The sequence below is a fragment of the Periplaneta americana genome, chromosome 6 (genome assembly GCF_040183065.1).
Source record: "Periplaneta americana isolate PAMFEO1 chromosome 6, P.americana_PAMFEO1_priV1, whole genome shotgun sequence".
Classification (NCBI taxonomy): Eukaryota; Metazoa; Arthropoda; class Insecta; order Blattodea; family Blattidae; genus Periplaneta; species Periplaneta americana.
In genome coordinates this window covers 50,875,293-50,893,945 of record NC_091122.1, presented here as the reverse complement: position 1 = coordinate 50,893,945, position 18,653 = coordinate 50,875,293, and the positions used below count along the sequence as shown (strand labels likewise).

The 18,653-nt window shown below is 34.7% G+C and overlaps 1 protein-coding gene across 3 annotated transcripts; it reads left to right on the top strand.

Annotated features, from left to right (window-relative positions):
• The first annotated feature begins 1,253 nt into the window (after positions 1-1,253).
• On the top strand, positions 1,254-16,751 carry LOC138701330 (probable phosphite transport system-binding protein PtxB). Of its 3 annotated transcripts, none has more exons than XM_069828096.1 (7): positions 1,254-1,408; positions 3,811-3,980; positions 7,512-7,712; positions 8,028-8,178; positions 11,338-11,477; positions 12,871-13,056; positions 15,569-16,751. In XM_069828096.1, the coding sequence occupies exons 2-7, from the start codon at positions 3,824-3,826 to the stop codon at positions 15,748-15,750; spliced, it is 1,017 nt and encodes a 338-aa protein (XP_069684197.1). In that variant the 5' UTR covers positions 1,254-1,408; positions 3,811-3,823; the 3' UTR covers positions 15,751-16,751. The 3 variants fall into 3 exon arrangements, with proteins under 3 accessions (XP_069684197.1, XP_069684199.1, XP_069684198.1); XM_069828097.1 differs by having other exon boundaries at positions 1,262-1,408; positions 3,799-3,980; XM_069828098.1 differs by lacking the exon at positions 3,811-3,980 and having other exon boundaries at positions 1,255-1,408.
• The last annotated feature ends 1,902 nt before the right edge of the window (positions 16,752-18,653 follow it).

The following is an 18,653-nucleotide window of genomic DNA, read 5'->3' as shown; positions in this document are numbered from 1 at the left end:
TACCTACTGAAACATGTTTGTAAGAAAATGAATTAACAAAGCAACTACTGTTACGTTATAAACAAAAGATATGTGTCCATGTCTTGTAAAAACGTCAGCTCTATAGCTTCAGCAGATTTCGAGGAAATAATTTAATATTTTGATGATAGGAAGTTGCGCACCAATATCACCTTAAAAGCATAATGCGATGAGAGTTTTGTTATGGAATATTAGTTACAATTAAAACATATACCTAGGTATATACTTTGCTTTGTACTATAATATTGTTTTGATTAGTTTATTGATTACTTTGATAATACTAAAGATATCATCAATATCAATTCCAACTTACCATGTCATACTCAATCTCTTTCTTTGGAATATCACTTTCTTTATGAATGATATGTTTCATTCCCTTAGTATAATGCAATTGTACTACTATGGAATTTATGTGAATATTCCTTTTTAACTCTTTATTATGTTATTAACATTTAAAACACAAGTGCAATATTAAGAAATTGGTGTTAATAGTTTTGTTTTACAGATAATTAATGAAATGTCAAACAGAAACAAGCCATATAAAAACAGGGACATAAAATTTCACGTTCTGTTTGAAGTTTCTGCACCACTGTTTTCTTAGTCTAACAGGCTGCTTATTTATATACATAATTTTTCCTCCTTCCATACTTAGCGCTTGATGCCCGCGCCCGACGTCAAGGTCAGAAAAATGCGCTTGCTTTGACATCACTGATCTAGCCTAATCGAAAGTAGGTTTATTCTATTCCAGTAGGCCTAAGGAAATAGCAATATACTCGTATCAACATTTGCTTTGCTTACTTGTCTCTAAGATTCGTCTATTAATAATTAAATAATCTCCAATTAAATTTGCACTTCACAAAATATATTCTCAGCCCTTTAAAATAGGACACACAGGACAATCATAAATTTTTCCACGACAGCAACGTAATCGTACATTTTTCCACGGGAATGAAAACTTAATAACATGGCGGCATTGCGTTTGAATTATCCGCGCCAGATGGAACGTGTTGTACACGTGATTTTCACACTGCAGTCATCCTCCCTGTGTTATAAGAAAACAGGTTATTACTAAAAAAAAAATGCAGACATTATTCAATAATGTTCACTAGTTAGCGAACTCTTTATTTTTACATGTAATAAATGCGTGATTATTACATATATTTTGATTTAGTATTACTATTTCTTACTTTTATAATACGAAGTATGTCTGATAGCAACAGGTTGCTTGGTGCCGCAATGCAATACCAGTTATCTCTCGTCTTCCGTCGCAGTGGGCTGTAACAAGCGCTGAACTCACTTCAACGGACTGAGCAAGTTTATCGCCTTCACGAGTTCGCTTGACGGCTAGCCCGCTTGTTATTTGTTCTTGCTCGTTTACGCAAGAATACCGGTAAGTCAGTAACTTCTTCTAAATAAATAACGACCATACCAATTCTTTATTTCAACAGTGTGACCTAGATCTGTGTCGCGCGTCTTTCAAAGCTGGAAAAGTAGAGAGTCAAGACAAACTTGGTCTTGTGACTTCGCGCATGTATCTGCGAAATATTGTACACTCTGCACAATATGGAGTTGTTAAAATAATGATGGGAATACGTATGGCGCGTTCTTCGAATGCAATTTAACAAAGCTTAAAAGACGATAAATTAAAAATATTATTCTACGTTTCACTGTTATACTTGTATAGCCTATATGGGAGAAGAAAATTAGAGGACAGGGATTTTTTTATAGGATCGGTTTTCCTTTTATTGTGAACTATTATCACTGATCGTGAAGTTAATGTCACTTATTGTTGAGCAACGTTCCTGCATAAACGATTTAAGACTTTCCCAGTAACCAAAGTGGTGCAGCGATGCTTTTGGGATTTTGCACTGTGTTATAGACATAGACAACATAGAAACACAAAATTTAGGACTTATCACTTACCGGCATCGTCATGGAAGGTAAAGCAGAAAGGAAAAAAAAAAGCGAACCGTTGGATCCGTTACCAAGAGATAGTGTCTAAACATTTACGATACGGTAAAAAAAAAAAAAAAAAAAAATCTCAAAAACATTTGCACCAACTTTTGTGCCTCCTTATCTCTTCTCACGCTGTTAATCTTTTTTTCTTACTTGTTTCTGTCTCTTTTCTTCTTTCCTTTTTTTCTAATCTTCTTCCTTCCTACATTTCTTACCCTCTTACTTCCCAACCCTTCAATTTCTTCTCTACGTTCATTTTTTTTATTTGACAATCCTGCGTGACAGCTGTAATTTCGTGATATTTCGTCAAACTCAGAACTCGCGACACTAGTGACGACAATGATAACATTGTGTCGGACACAAAAAGCATAATTATTATGAAACTTATACACACGTTACAATTATTTTATTAGTTTATTATGAGCTCACCAAGAAATTTCTCCCTTTTCATAGTTTATAAAATTACGTATAAGACCTTTCCTTTATTAATTATCCCTTTCGCGTGTCAGCTTTTCCTCCTTTTTATAAACGTATAATTTGAAGAAATAAAAATTTCACACATTTAGAAATACCCACAATTTTGCAACACAGCGAAGGATATTGTGCTTGCAAACTTTGGACATGGAATAATATTTTCAAATTTATAACTGTTGTTTTTTTTTTTTTTTAATTGCATATCGTTGTTGATTTTATGAAACCTCCTATGTTACAGTACAGAGCATAATATTTTCAGAAGGAAAAAAAAAAGTAATTAAATATCAATAGGCCTACATAAGAAAATTAGATAATGCGGTAGAAAAACGTTGGTTAATGTGTCGACATCATCGAGGACCAGTGTAGGCCTATTGATATTTAATTACTTTTTTCTTCCTCCTGAAAAATTATGCTCTTTACTGTCACATAAATAGGAGGTTTCATAAAATCAACGACGTTATGTTTGTACCTGCATTTATACTTCGATAATTTATTATTTCACATAATGCAACTTGCAATATTGTTGCTGTAGTTTTGCATAGGCCTGCCTATGTTTTATTTTTCTGCAACAGTGAAATAAAAAAGCATTCAAATTTGTATCACACTGGTAGTTGTCCTTCAAAATTTAAGGATCATTTAGGCCTTATATGGTCGGTCTGCTTGGTGCAGTTGGTATAGCGCTGGCCTTCTATGCCCGAGGTTGCGGGTTCGATCCTGGGCCATGTCGATGGAATTTAAGTGTGCTTAAATGCGACAGGCTCATGTCAATAGATTTACTGGCATGTAAAAGAACTACGGGATAAAATTCCGGCACACCGGCGACACTGATATAACCTCGGCAGTTGCGAGCGTCGTTAAATAAAACATAACATTAACATTTAGGCCTTATAATACTGGTATGTACTTTAGGTACAGTAATGTACAATATGTTGGCCAGCAATATTTCACTGTCATTTTATTGTAACATATTGTGTACCCATAAGTTTCTACTGACTTTTGTATTTACAATTTTCTGTTCTTAGTTCAACCATATAGTTTTTCACTCATATTTCTTCTACTTCGTCTTTTCATCCTTTCTCACATTCTCTCCTCTTCCTATCAACATTTGGGCCTTTACATTAACTCTCTTGCAAAAGATAACATCCCATACAATCCAGGACAGCTTGCAATACCAATTTCTACTCCTTATTGTACCAACACTGCAGTTACCATGATTACCACCACAACCACCGTAGATGGTCGTAACCATCATCGTTTTAGCATCATTGTTATCAACAATAAAATCATGACCAGGACCACTACTATAGCATTTTATAAATTCCTTTTCAATATTATGAATCACCTCTGCAGATTTTGTTTCAGATAGTAAACCAGAATGGCAAATAAGCGAATTAGAGGCATTGGTAACTTAGAAGATGTCTCTGTAACACAGGATATTGAAATAAAAGAAGAAAAACAGGTTATCAAAGTAGAAGAAACTGTAGAAAGTGTGACAGTAACTGGTAAACCACAAATTGTTGGAAAAGTTCAAGGTAGGCATGAGTCATAGGCACTGATGCTCTGAATTTAATTGAAATTCTGAGTAATTAAAGAACGAAGCCTTTGTATGAACAAAAGAAACTGAAAATTAAATTGCAGCACATTTCCTTTATTTTGTGAGATACTGTATGTTTCATCAATTAATATTTTCCATTGTTTGTGTTTCTTTAGCTATGATGATGATGATGATGATGGTGATGATGATGATGATGATGATGATGGTGATGATGATGATGATGATGATGATGATGATGATGATGATGATACCTTACTGTTGTTTAAAATTCTGAGAAACATCATCATGGAGAATAACATTATTCCAAAAAATATTTATAACATATGCCTCTTGAGTGATGCCTTGTTGGTGTCACTTGTGGGGTCCAGACCTGTCTTCGAACAGTTGACTAAACAACAACAATACCAAAGGGAAAGAAAAATTTTGGATGGCCAAGAAATAGGCGTGAGACGTGTGGAAATCTGAAGGTGTAACCAAAGAGCCAATTATTTAGGGTAGGGTAAAGCTTATGAATACTTCTAAATGCCTGTTACTGGTAATATAAGAACTACGTTTAGCTACGTATTTAAAACTGTTATGATAGTTATGATACTGGTAGCTTACTACAATCTATAAAAACATTAGAAGTAGGTATCCAAATTTTTATTAAAATATTTATGTTGCCAGTACTAATACATATGAGTAAAATCCATGTACCGGTATTTTTTTTATCTTTGCAATGAACAATTCATCACAAACATTCATTTCCCTGTATCAATTACATTTGATCACAGCAGTGTTTAGGAGTCATTCCTAAGTTCCTGTTGGTGATGGGTTTATTTCGTCAAAGTTCTATGGTAATCTAGAACTGTTCTGTTCTTTTCATATATTTCAAGCTCTTCCTAACAGCTATGTTTCTTTTTTTTTTTTTTTTTTTTTTTTATCATTTCTTTTATAACTAGCAGCACTCCTAAGGAATTTCATTTCGACCACTTGTAATCTTGCTTTATCCCTTTCCTTCATAAACCATGTTCCACATCCTTGTATCAAGGTTGACACTGACATTATCTTGTGAAATTGTCTCATCCCTTACTTTATTGTTCAAAGTTCTTTTGATGGTGTCATTTAAGCAATTAATTTTTTCTATTTTCTCTTTCTGGTCATATTTCTGAAATATGGAAGAGTGACGTCTAAAAATGTAAATTTATTTGTTCTATATGGAAATTTTCTATTATAAACTTCGAGCTTATAAATCTCTTCCACAAAAAAAAAAAAAAAAAAAAAAAAAAAAACCATTACTTTTGTTTTTCAAGTGATATTTTCATATCACATTCTTGGCATGTTTTATTTAATTCAACTATTTACAGTATTGTCTTCTGTAAGTTATTCTCATTATTTGTGATTATGATATGATCGTCTACATTACACAAGTGTACCAGTAACTATAAAATGTGCAAATTATAATATAAATATGTGCATTTTTTCCATATTCTAAAACAATAAAGAAGAATTTGTAGTTGTAAAACATTACACAAGACAGCATGAAACTACAGTTTGGTATGTTTTCTGAACATTAGCTAAAGAAAACGTAATCCAGTATAAAATAGAGACATTTAAAGCAATATACTTTTGCCATGATCCTGAAAAGAAAGAGAGTGAAAGTTTGAATTGACAAATCACTCTTTAACTTTGTGAACATGTATGTAATCATTAGTCATGTTTCGTTCACATGTAACCCAGAGGTCGATGAATTGCCTTATCGAAACACAAATAAATATACTTGCATTACAACATCCAATTAATTGTAAAAACTGTTAGATAAAGTACTCACACTTCATTGCATGCAGTCTAAATGCACAAGATCAGATCTACAATAATATGTGCCTTAAGTGTGCTGAATGTTAGAATTTCCAAGTGAGCCCACAAATATAAAAAGAAAGTAGTTGTTGTTTTCTAATGCCAGGCATTTGACAATAAAGTCATTTGACCTCTTGCACACCAATATTTTTCAAAGATATCGTCATGGTCAGCCACTGAAGCACAGATTTTGAGGTGTTCCGAATCCATTTCTTGGTTTGAGTTGCACAATGGGCAGTTAGGGGACTGATATATTCCAATTCTATGCAGGTGTTTGGCCAAACAGTCATGGCCTGTTGCCAATCTAAATGCAGCTACAGACGATTTGCGTGATAAATCGGGAATTATCTGTGGATTATGATGCAGAGTTTTCCATTTTTTTCCCTTGAGATTGACTTTGGCAGTAATGCCATGTATCGCCATTTCCTATCCATTTTACTTTCTCATCAAAGAAATACTGTGATGCTGTACAATTTTTTTAGGTCTGTAACTTATATTTTGTGGAAGCAGATATTTTGAAAAAGTCAAAAGTAAAAACATATGTAATACTGATGACAAAGAAATATTTAATTGATACTAATGAAGCCTGGGGACATTATTACTAATTAAAGAGTTTAAAAAAAATGTATAAAATATATAAATGTCACCCATTTTACCCCTTAACTACTTCTTTGGTCCCTCAAAGGGTCATGGTTGGCCTCTTGAAAATCACTGTTCTTACTCTACATCTTAGTCCAGAGAGTCATACTAAAGTGAAGTGAGGAAAGGGAACTTCATCATCAAAAAGGTTGAGAAACACTGTTCAAAATAAAATGATTCCTGCTAACGGTATAGTAACAAGGATTTTCACGATTTATGATGTATATAATAAAATCAACGCCAGAAGAATTCATATTTCATAATGTTCTGGTAAAATTTTCATATTTAATTCATACTTTTTTTTTTCGTATTTTGCGCGATTTTTCCCTTCTGTTAAACCACGCTTTTAAGGCATTATAAGAGTCGTTGAACTCGTAGTGTTAACAAATTCGAGAAGCCAAAATGAAATAAATTGTTCCTATTTCATCTTTGTTCATTCTTTCGAATCCAGTGAACATCTTTTCAGTGTTGTCACGTCTACTTTTATATGTATAAATTAAACTTTCAAACGGGCTTAATTACATTTAAAGAGATAAGTAATGAGTACCGGTATTTATTATCTAAAGGCAGCAGATATAATGCGAAAACTAGGGCTGAATTATCATTTCTATAAGCAGATTATTTGTTATTTGTCCCTGAATTACATTATTTATTTAGTTATTTATGAAATGAAATTTTCACTTGAAGTAGTGTTGACAAGTAGGGCCTACCGGTAATGCAGTGTTATTAGGTAATGCCGGTATCGGTACTATTTTTCTGTTTCCTTAGAATGACTTGGAAAAATTATAAAAAAATCAACAATTAACACATCAATCAAAACATTATCTTAGATATACCAATTTTTATTTACATAAATTAATAAATTCCTAATCATTAATCAAAATAAAAACCATATCACGATGTTTAGTGTGTAAGCATATCAAAGCCATTATTTCGCTAAGATTCAGATATTTAAATAAACAACAGTTTGTATATATTGACACTATACAACATATATTCTTAATGACTGTACAAAAAATGAATATTGCAACAGGAGCAACAATGAGCACGCCCAAGCCAAAATTGCGCATTATCACGTACATGTGTCCCAGTCATCCTGTGGAACTGTATGAGCTGATCTTGCAGTATCTTGAGGAAGAAATAGGATGTGAAGCATCACTTCTTTACGAATCCAGGGGACCAGGACCATTGGAAGACAGAGTGGATCCATTTACAAGTGACACAGTAGACATTGGTGAGCCTTACATATTTTACATAATTATATGTACTTATTTGGCTAACCACACGATACCTCCATTCTGGTTGGATGATCGTCCACCTCTGCTTCGGCATGTGGGCGTGAAGCCAGCAGCCGGTGGTCGGTCTAGGCTCTTCACAGGCTGTAGCACCACGGATTATTATTATTATTATTATTATTATTATTATTATTATTATTATTATTATTATTAATATATGTACTTATTTGACATTTCAGAAATAATAAAATTTTCTGTTATATAAAATGCCATAAAGAATCCAGGAATGTCACTACATTTAACATGTTCTGCAGGTTTTATAACAGCATCAGCCTATGTGAAGTTATTGGATAAGAAGAACAAATATGTCGAATTACTGCCAGTTGCAGCTGTATACAATCATCCCAAGAATACTGAAGGAATTAAAGGCTACTACTCCGATATTATTATTCATGTGGATGGAAGGTACACTTTAACTTTCATTGAGTGCTGTTTCAATATTCTTGGTATCATCACACATAATTGCATCCCCTTTCTGGCAGTATGATTTACTCAAATTCAAATAATTTCAATTTGATATTTTTTTTTATAATAGCGTTCTTTATAGTCATTCTACATCGTATTTATTTGAAATACTATTGCTTTTGTTTTAGAGGTTGAAATTTTCTTGTTAAAAGCATGTACCAGTACCATACTCAGGTGACTCAGGAGAAGACGAGAGCAGACTGAGTAGGAAGGGATGTGAACAGATAACGTACGACAACACGTGCAATATTTGTATTGCAGTAAGCGGAAACATTAGGTCTCCTTCTGTTAAACTTAGCTTTCATTTCCATACGCATTGTTATTCATGTTTCCTGTACAAGTAATAACCTGGCTACTGGGATGCTTATCTGAGTGATGTTTATAATAATCAGCAGCGATAGTCAAGAAGGTCACATTCTTTCCGCTTGTCTTCTCCTGAGTAACGGACAGTATGTCCTACAGCATATAACAACATATTATAACATATAACAATTCCTACAAATTTCATAAGCATTGTTATTTTTCTGTCAAATCACCTACATTTTCTACTCATCTGGGCCATCTGTGAACAAGATGCTATAAGCTTATTCCATTCCAGTAAAAATCCTTAATGCGATTTTGGAGATCAGCAAGAACACTGTTTCAGCTAGGGTTACCATGAGAAGAAATTCTATAGGAGGACATGGAATTTAAATTAAGAGGACATTGTTGAAAAAAGGAGGATGTTTTAAAAACTGGTATGAACAAAATTAAAGATAAAAACAATGGCTCACCTTAGTTTTCTCACTAGTTGCTGGATGAGTATTACATCTGTACCCTACTTATCGGTGGAGCCCACTTTGTGCACAAGAGCCTGAAGAGACAAACTTATATCTTGTAACAAATAACTAGGGAACTGTTCACAGGACATGTCCTTGAAATTATATTTCACCATGATGATACATCTCATCTGACTGTCTCTGTTAGCATGCGATTTCGTTCTTTTGTCCATTGAGCAGATATTAGGGAAAATACTCTCTCAGTACTTCCATTGTGACTTGGGATAAATAAATAGAATTGACATATTTTTAAGAGTTCTGAGAAAGTTTCAGTGCTCGCAGAACTATTGGAATTGAAGAATTTGCACCATTGTTTATCTAAACTTAATTTTTGTCCAAATTAACTTGATTGACATATTTGTACATTGCAGAATAAAATTGATAAAATAGCTTAGAATCATGAATAATGACGTTTTTAGAGTGTAAGAATTCAATCCATATCAATAGGTCATCATATTTTACGTTTTTTATGTGCTCGAGCTTCAACCATTGAAAGCAGCTAAATTCTTTCATAGGTTCTCACCATTTCTTTAGATATTCTATGCATAATATCGCACATTATTCAATATTCATATTAATTCTAGTTGAAATGCGAAATGCCGGACATTTCATTTTTTTTAATGCCTGCCGGACAGGACAAAATTATTAAAAAATAGGACATGTCCTCCTTTTGCCGGCCAGATGGTAACCCTAATTTTAGCTCATAATGATGGACCCAGGTTCCGTCTTCTATAACGATGCATGACAGAAAAATGTTCCCCTCATATTCACAAGACTGCAGAAGCTCCGAACAAGTGTCTTTCCAGGCCTGTTTTTGCTCATCTGTCAGCATTTTCTGTGCCCACCAAGAGCAAACCTTACTGTAACAAGCTCGTTAATTATGGCTATCAAAGCTGGAGAACGATTCTTACTGCATCACACAGTTCACATGCTTTCATACGCTTTCGACGCTTCTTGCATTCTGTCACTGCCGTTGCCAGCTGGTCAACCACTTCGAGGTTTATCAATGATGTTTGTTTCTCCGCCCTTGAAGTGTCTCACCCACTCAATGTCTAACTGTACTGATGTCTACAGCAGTGGCGGCTTCTCAAGGGGGTTGCAGGTTTGTACACCCCCCAGTAATGTTCCTAATCTCCCGGCTTTGTTATTATTAAAAATATAATTTTATTTTAAAATTTTCATTCCTAACTATCTGCACCTGGTGTCTTGTTTTGTACGTCTACAGGAGCCTCCAAGCCTCTTGGTTTGCAAAGATGTTGAAAACCTAGGAAAGGTAGTTTATAGAGATGTTCGGCTAATGCGGGGACAGGGGGGTTAGAGGCGTGGTCTACTGCTTTCCTCATTGAGAACGGTTTGTCGCACTCCCTGACACGGACACCAACGTCAGTGCAGAAGAAACTAAATTCACTGGGAAAGTATCAGTTTCAACTAGACATTTGTCCGAAGTAATAAGCATGAAAAATATACTCATTCGGCTTGTGCAACGAACAGTCGCATATTACTTTCTCAATCTACATACACACAAACGGCACAATATATAAAGGAGCTTGTATTTTGCTTTAAAGTTCTAAGAGTTGTCGTTCTGACAAGAAGTGCTGCTATCTCCTAACAGCCTACGAAAGCTGCATTTGAATTTTATGAATGAAAACGTTGCACTTGGTATTCTGTGCTCAAATGTTTTTCATGAGGGTAAATCGCAATATAGAGAGCTCCGCCCACGACCCCTTCCACTTTTGGACTTTCTGTATAAATAGGTATGCTTGTATTTAGTCATTTTACTTATTAATTGCATATAAATTAGCTTTATATGTATGCGCCCTCAGGTATACACAGTTTTAAACTTTAAAGTAAAGTATGTTTAACTCCTTTTCGGTATCCATTGTGCACCACCATATTTTCAAACCACCAGCCGCCACTGGTCTACAGTATGACGATTCACATTAAATTAGACCAGTATGGATCTCGGTAATATCCACCATTCTGAACAGCTATTGTTTCACTTTCATGTGCACATCGTTGCTCTGTATGGTGAAACTACACACATCCTTCAGCTACTAAATGAAATTCGCAACATTATGGGTTGCCAGGTTTCAAAGATAAAATAAAAGCGGAGGTATCACTTTCATACTAACCCACGTATTAAGTCGAAATAAAATCACTTCTAATAATGTTCTTAACACTGTTTTGGTGCTCAGCAATTAGCATTGAACTAATAATGTTCATTGTGTGTATGTGTGTAGTGAATTCTCTACAAATTTCATTAATACAATTCATCTTACAGGAATCATGTGAAGGAGTTTTTGGATCTCCGAGGCTGCAGATGGGCCTACAGTGACGAGGACTCTCTGAGTTCAAGTACAGTAATTTTGAAAACACTCAAAGAATTAGGTGAAAATTCATCGTTCTTCGGTAACACGTTGCGTAAGTAGGCTTATCTTCTCTTTTAAACAGCCATCTATAAAATGTCTCGGATTTTTATTACGTACTTATTGGAAATTATTAATGAGCTCATGTCGAAACCTCCCCTCAAACTGCGCACATATATTTCCACAGCAGATAAACAAAATACAAAAAGAAATAGATACCCATATTAACTACAAGGTTGCGAAATTAAAGCTTGAATGAAATATTATCGAAAAATTGATTATCCTCCAGATATGGGTGTACAGAAAGTTGGTCCCAAATAGTGATGTTCCATCAGCTTAATGACCGTAGTGAGAAGCACCTGGCCCGAAGAAGCTAGGCGGTAAGGGGTGGAGTGGGACCCATTTGCATAGGACAGTGTGTACGGAATTGCCCGTATGCTGGCATATGACCAAACTCTGCCTGCCATCAGATTTTGTTAGGTAGAGGTTGGATTGGGACCGGCCTGCATAAGAACTCTCTGTATAATGCTCTCTCCATTGGAAAAGTGCGTCAAGTGCACAAAATTATCACTTATCACCATGGCTTGCGTCTTTTACATAAATCACTGAGCATGTTCCGAATCTCAGCACTGAGCAATCTGATGGCATCATGGTGTTCCGAATTTCAATGATGACGTCACTGATGCTCCACCGGTGCCGCACCAGTTCCATCAGCTTGCAGAGGTGGTGGCAGTCTCCATCAGCCGCTATCAGTGAATCTGATTGGTTCTTGTATAGGGCGGGAATTAGCAGACGAATGATATTGTGCACTGTTATGTCATGTGATGCATTCTGCTTTGGTTCAGCTGTATTTTTTGTAATGAGCACAACGTAAAAACAATATGTTAATGGCTTATGAGCGAACACGTGTACTACTATGACATTGCAACTTTCAGTTTTTTTCCTACAGAATTTTTCTCCCTTAAATGGAATAATGTGAACAAAGTGAGAAGTGGCCTTCAGACTAGGAGCTCACATAAATGTTATGAAACACCCCAAGAACCCTTGCAAGGATACAAACTTGTGTACTTTTTAATAGTATTATTCCTCTCATGTTCCTCCTTGATTCATATGGGTGGTTACTTACTTACTTGCTTACTTACAAATGGCTTTTAAGGAACCCACACGTTCATTGCCACCCTCACATAAGCCTACCATTGGTCCCTATCCTGTGCAAGATTAATCCAGTCTCTATCATCATATCCTACCTCCCTCAAATCCATTTTAATATTATACTCCCCTCTACGTCTCGGTCTCCCCAAAGGTCTTTTTTCCCTCCGGCCTCCCAACTAACACTCTATGCATTTCTGGATTCGCCCATACATGCTACATGCCCTGCTCATTTCAAACGTATGTGGTAGTATGGAAAAAGTCTTGCAGATGTCGCATTGCTTATGTTTTATTTACAGGATCAGGCTCACATCTGAATTCTGTTCACATGGTGCTAACAAAGCAGGCGGAGGCTGCTGCAGTAGACGCAAACACACTGGCTTACAACAAAAAATATTTACAAGATGGAGGGAAGGACATACAAGTGTTGGATAGTATTGGGCCACTTCCACCATATCCAATTGTAATTAATAGTCGAATGGACGGTAAGTATAAAAAGTTACTCTGAATAACAAACATCTAACAGAACATTTTAATTTTAGGGAAGCTTAATGTACGTGCAGCATAAAAAGTGAAAAGAGATTTATGAAATCCCTTGAATTAAATGGAAGTCATTATTCACAGTAAATTTACAGATTTTAGATCTTGTTCGTACCAAAGCCTCTCACACATATTACAAAACTTCGGAAAAACCCAACCAGATAATCAGCCCAAATGGAAATCGAATCCATGCTCGAGCGCAACTCATGACCGGTAGGCAAGCTCCTTAGTAGACTGAGCTATGACAGTGGCTGGAAACAAATTAGATTATTTGTTTTCTCTTTTCTTAAGCTAATTGTGTTTAAAACTGAAGTTCAATACACATACACTTTTGTAGTTTCTATATTTGTATATATTCACCAAAAATCAACACAGTAAAGAAAATTTAAAACAATTGGCCCTTGAAACCGTCAACATCAGATATCTGGAAGACTATTGGATAAGAATTTATACCGATGGCTCGAAAACAGACCCTCAAGGAAATGTAGGAGCTGGTATTTTTAGTCATCTTTTTTGCTTCTATCTCCCAGTTGGTTATAATCTATCTGCCTATGATGGAGAAATTGAAGCTATACATGTTGCCTTAAATCAACTTTTATTCCATATGGATAAATTCACAAACGCCGTCATCCTCTCAGACTCAAAAGCAGCCATTTCGTCCATAAATAAAACTGATTACCCCTACACAGAACAAATCAATAATTGTCAAAAAATACTTACAACTTTAAAAGAAAGTGGCAAAACAGTTGTGTTACAGTGGATCCAAGGACATTGTAATCTACATGGGAATGAACAGGCTGACACATTAGCTAAGAAGGGTGCCAATCTCAAAATAAACCCACGGAAACCTTTGTCATTTAACTCAGTAAAACAATATATCAAGCAACTACAAAAAAATAATCACCAACAAGAACTGGACATAAACATTTCGCAACAACGTAGGAAATTACTGAAGGATATACCTCCTGAACCCAGAAGACTGGCAGTTGCAAGCTTTCGTCTTAACACTGAACATGATATCCTGGTAAACACCTCAATTGCTTGGCATCCTTCCATCAGCATCCTGTATTTTGTGCCATCAACAGGAAGACATAGATAGACAACATCTTGCGAAATGCCCTGCTCCAAAATCCTCCAAAGAAGTCGACCGCTACTGGGAAGCCAGAGCCCGAATGTTTTTAATTACTTAATCCATAGTTTTGTTCACCACTTTCTTGTTTTTCCCTCAGTCAATGATAGTAAATATCATGTACTAGCCATTAGACAAATAAATATTTGTATATATTATTACATTCTGTCTGTATTTTACTCGATATTAATGCTATTGTACTGAATTTTGTAAAATATTTTGTATAACTAAACTGAATTGCACTCGAATATGAGCTTCTACTCTTTAGGGTTGCAATGCCTAATATAATGTAAACCTAATGTATTCAATAAATAAATAAATAAATAAATTTGGATAATATTAATTTCAATCAAACAGTAGTGCTGTAAAAATAATGATATATAGTTTTTTTTTTTTTTTTTTTTTTTTTTTTTTTTTTTTTTTTTTTTTTTTTTGTAAGAAATCTTTGTGAAGAAAATGCCATATGAAGTTTTCGCACCCTCTGGTACTGGTACTTAACAAAACATTAGTGATAGAATTCGTGTGACTGTGTCTGTGTTAGTAAGCGGAAAGGAGAATTCCGTGTTTAGTGGTAAGAAAGTTGGACGAAACTGATACTTGTTCAGAAACTATACCTCGAACTTCACTGTACCATTTTGGATAATAGATAGAATGTTGAAACTTCTGCGTCGAGCCACATAACTGCTTAAAATAAAATAAATTCGTAAAATTTTATATGAATTCCAATGGAGTTTTAGGACGTCAGATATGAACACAAATAGTTATAATTTTCAATGTCTATTGTAAATAACAGGCAGTGGTGATATTCGGCCAGTTCGCACCAGCTGTTAAATTATTTCTAGGTAATATTTGCAATTACCATGGACATATACTGTATATTATGTTTAACATAAGTACACGTGAGAGAACTGGTTGTTAAACTTCTTGAATATCACCACTGATAACAGGTCCTTATATGGAATTTCTTCATTCCTGAAAGCAAATTATAATTTATCAGCAGAATGTCCTTAACTGCAGAAGGTAGTGACCTTGTAAAAGGTGACAGTAAATGATAATTGTAAAGAAATTTTCAATATTAACTCTCACTGATAATCATTTAAATATCTTAAGTAGGCCCTATATTTCTATATGGATAAGGTAGCTGTAATGCATGTTTTTATATACTTATGCTTCCTTAGCCATTTCTATTCTTACATAGTTGGAGAAAGAATTAACTACATAGTGTAATTGTTACAATGTTTGTAAGTAGTAGCTACTAAGCTAACAGGAAATTCATATTATCATTATTTTCACCTGAATAAATATTTTCTTGTAATGGTGTTCACTAGGAAACCTTAAGAAGAAGATCCTTCAAGCAATACTCAAAATGCCAGAGACTAGGCTGTGGGGCAGTCGGTTGAAGAACTTTGGAATACTGAAGTTTGTGCCAAACAGTCAAGATGCATATGAGAAGGAAAGAGAGATACAAGATGCTGTGAAAAATCTATCGTTAGGCATTAGGTACTACTAGAGTAGATATATGCACAACACAACATTGCATTCCATTTTAATGACTTTGATATTGCATTATACATTGCATACAATGCTAATTTTTTAATTTTTACTGTTCATGAAACTGTTAATTACTTAAATTTCTGAAGTTGCTGTACAATATTCAAAGCAATACTCAATTGTGTTATAGCTGTGATGATATTGATATTATATTTTATTTAATTTAAACATACATTTCAATATCTCTCTATTCAAAGTTGCGTGTGTGTGAGAGTATGTGTGTGGAAAAAAGAGTATATATCGATCGTCTGGTTCAAAAGTGCGACAACTCAAAAAAACAAGTTTTGAGATATCTTCAGTTGAAAGTTTCAAATAAATCACTTAGAAAGGAACAGAGTTCTGGTTCATAACCACGACAATTAGAAATGAGTCAGTATTCAGGACGAGTATATCACAATCTTCCAGTTCATTATTAATACATTTCGAAATGTACTAATAATGAATTAATAAAGTCCATAGTTACAATTACTTCTAAAGCAGTTTATTTAGTTTTTCTTTATGGTTGTAAATATGAGTTATCTCAATATTGAATCGGAAAGAGCTCCGAAAGGGGCTTTCAGTAGTATAAATAACTAAAAAATGGCAATTTTTGAGTTGCCACACTTTTTAACTGGACCATCGATATATATGTATACTGTGTGTGTGTGTGTGTGTGTGTGTGTGTGTGTGTGTGTGTGCGTGCGTGCGTGCACTGTACATGTATGTGCATATGTGCTCATGAACTTTTACTATATTATATTTTATATACTGATACCCTGTGACACATGACAAGAATTTTATATTTGAGCAATCAATTGAAATGGAAAGATATAAGGAGAGAAATAAAAATATATATATTTTTTATATAACACATAAAAGAAAGTTAAGCTTTGCTAGTGTTATGAACTGCTATGCACAATATGTAATTATAGAAAGGAGCCTAATAAAAAAAAAACAATATATTTGGTTTATGAAATGTAACCTAATGGCTTCACAATGAAAATTTATTTTTTTTGCAAGCTGGTTTCCTTTTAAGTCATGAAATCCACAATGACCACACTTTGCACAAGGAATGGAGCAAGCTGAAGGTTTAAGTGGGTTTGTGCCCAACTTCCTGCCCTCTCCATTCTGTTCATAATTTTAATTTTTGTTATACTACTTAGTTCACGTTCATTGCATTTCCGCGTTGAATAGCAATACTTAGGCACTGACGCAAATAAGTAGTGCAACGACGATCATCAGTAATGGAGATCAAAATTAGCAATAATAAAATCAAAGGTTAGATTAGGTACGTATGTTTAGGTTTGGAATAAAATTGGTCTATGTGCAACGACGTCTACCAGCAAATTATCCATTTATTAATAGGCCTACTTTCTGGGAACAAATTCGTTTAACAGCGACACAATATTCAGTCAAGCACTCAAGCAGTCTTTCTATCCTCTCTCAGATATCAAACTATGGCAAATAAATGAGAATTGAAATATTGCTAGTAAAATGCTTGACTATAACTCTTTAAGAATTCACTAAACTAGTCAAGTGCAAGATTTACGCAGTATAATGGGGGGGGGGGGGGGTTAATGCACTAAAAGCAAATGCACGTTAACAGACATTGAATTTCTACCACCAAACTTTCGATAAAAAATGTTCCACCACAAAATGCTACATCCTAATATTGCTAAATGTGATTTTTAGTGCTTAATTTAGTTTTAAATTGCAAAAGTCTACCCCTATCACTATCCGTCTGTATTGTGTTTTTGGTCCAGGGGAAATAGGCCTATTTGTCTTTTAGGATAATACTCGTCTTTTATTCACAGATTTGTATTGAAGTTACCTACCATTTCTGATTCAGGGAAAATACTCTTATTTAACGCAGAAAAGGCGTAAGGTTCGCCTCTGATTTTGCATTTTAACCTATGCACTGTCGAGGGTAAACGAAGTTTTATGGGGAGGGGATTTTATAAAAATTCGCCAGTACGTCATTGTAGTAATCTATCACGCGAAAAACTTGCACTAACTTTGTACTCTCTCACTAGATGCCTTACCGGTACTTAGCCTAGTCAAATTCTATATGACTGTTATTTCACACATCGAACGGAACTTCTGACGAATATTTCTTTCCAGGAAAAAAAAAGTTATTGTTAACGTTATTTATTCTGAAGATGTGTCCTACTTCGTCAACTTGGCCTGATTCATACCATGTCCTTCCGCATAGAAACATAGACTCCTACATTTTGGACAATAAAACTTAAATTGGACATAGGGTGTTCAGATGATTTTAGAAGTGAAATGAAATTCGTCGAATTTATCATTTTTGGGAGGTGGGGAGGATGGAATGAAGTTTAATGTTTAAAGCGCTATGCTTCAGTGAGTCATGGTAATATTTTGGTAAAAGACGAGTATTTTCCCTGGACCAAAAATACAAGTCACCTGAACTTTCTGTGCGCTAGTTTCTCCCTAGGATCATTATTGTACAATACCAAACAGTGTGTTCTGCACAAATTTAAGAACTCATAACACAGTACATAGGTCTATGCTTCTACAGTCATAATGTGAATTTGTAATAGGTAGGCCCTATATTCTACCATATTAAAGATGGAACCATCCTTAAATAACGGAAAATATAAAGCAACTCACCTAACATGTATCGGTGATTCCAAATTCCAACTGCCACTCCAGCATTGCCGTATTTTCTTATTCGGGTGTATCAGAGAATAAATTCCAGGATAGTCCATTCATATGTTGCAACTTTTATTGCCCTCTCTCCCAAAAAAGATTTTTCTCTGTCCTACGCTATACACAACGCACTTCGGAAAGCCCACACTTCCATATCTCGCAATCAGTTTTTTATTACATTTCCTTCTCACAACACACTTTTAATTTACA

Bases quoted from the DNA above. Each gene is read 5' to 3' on its own strand.
- LOC138701330 (XM_069828096.1), top strand. From the start codon at position 3,824: ATGGCAAATAAGCGAATTAGAGGCATTGGTAACTTAGAAGATGTCTCT. The intron at 7,713-8,027 runs GTGAGCCTTACA...CATGTTCTGCAG, and splicing joins AAGTGACACAGTAGACATTG to GTTTTATAACAGCATCAGCC. The intron at 8,179-11,337 runs GTACACTTTAAC...TTCATCTTACAG, and splicing joins ATTATTCATGTGGATGGAAG to GAATCATGTGAAGGAGTTTT.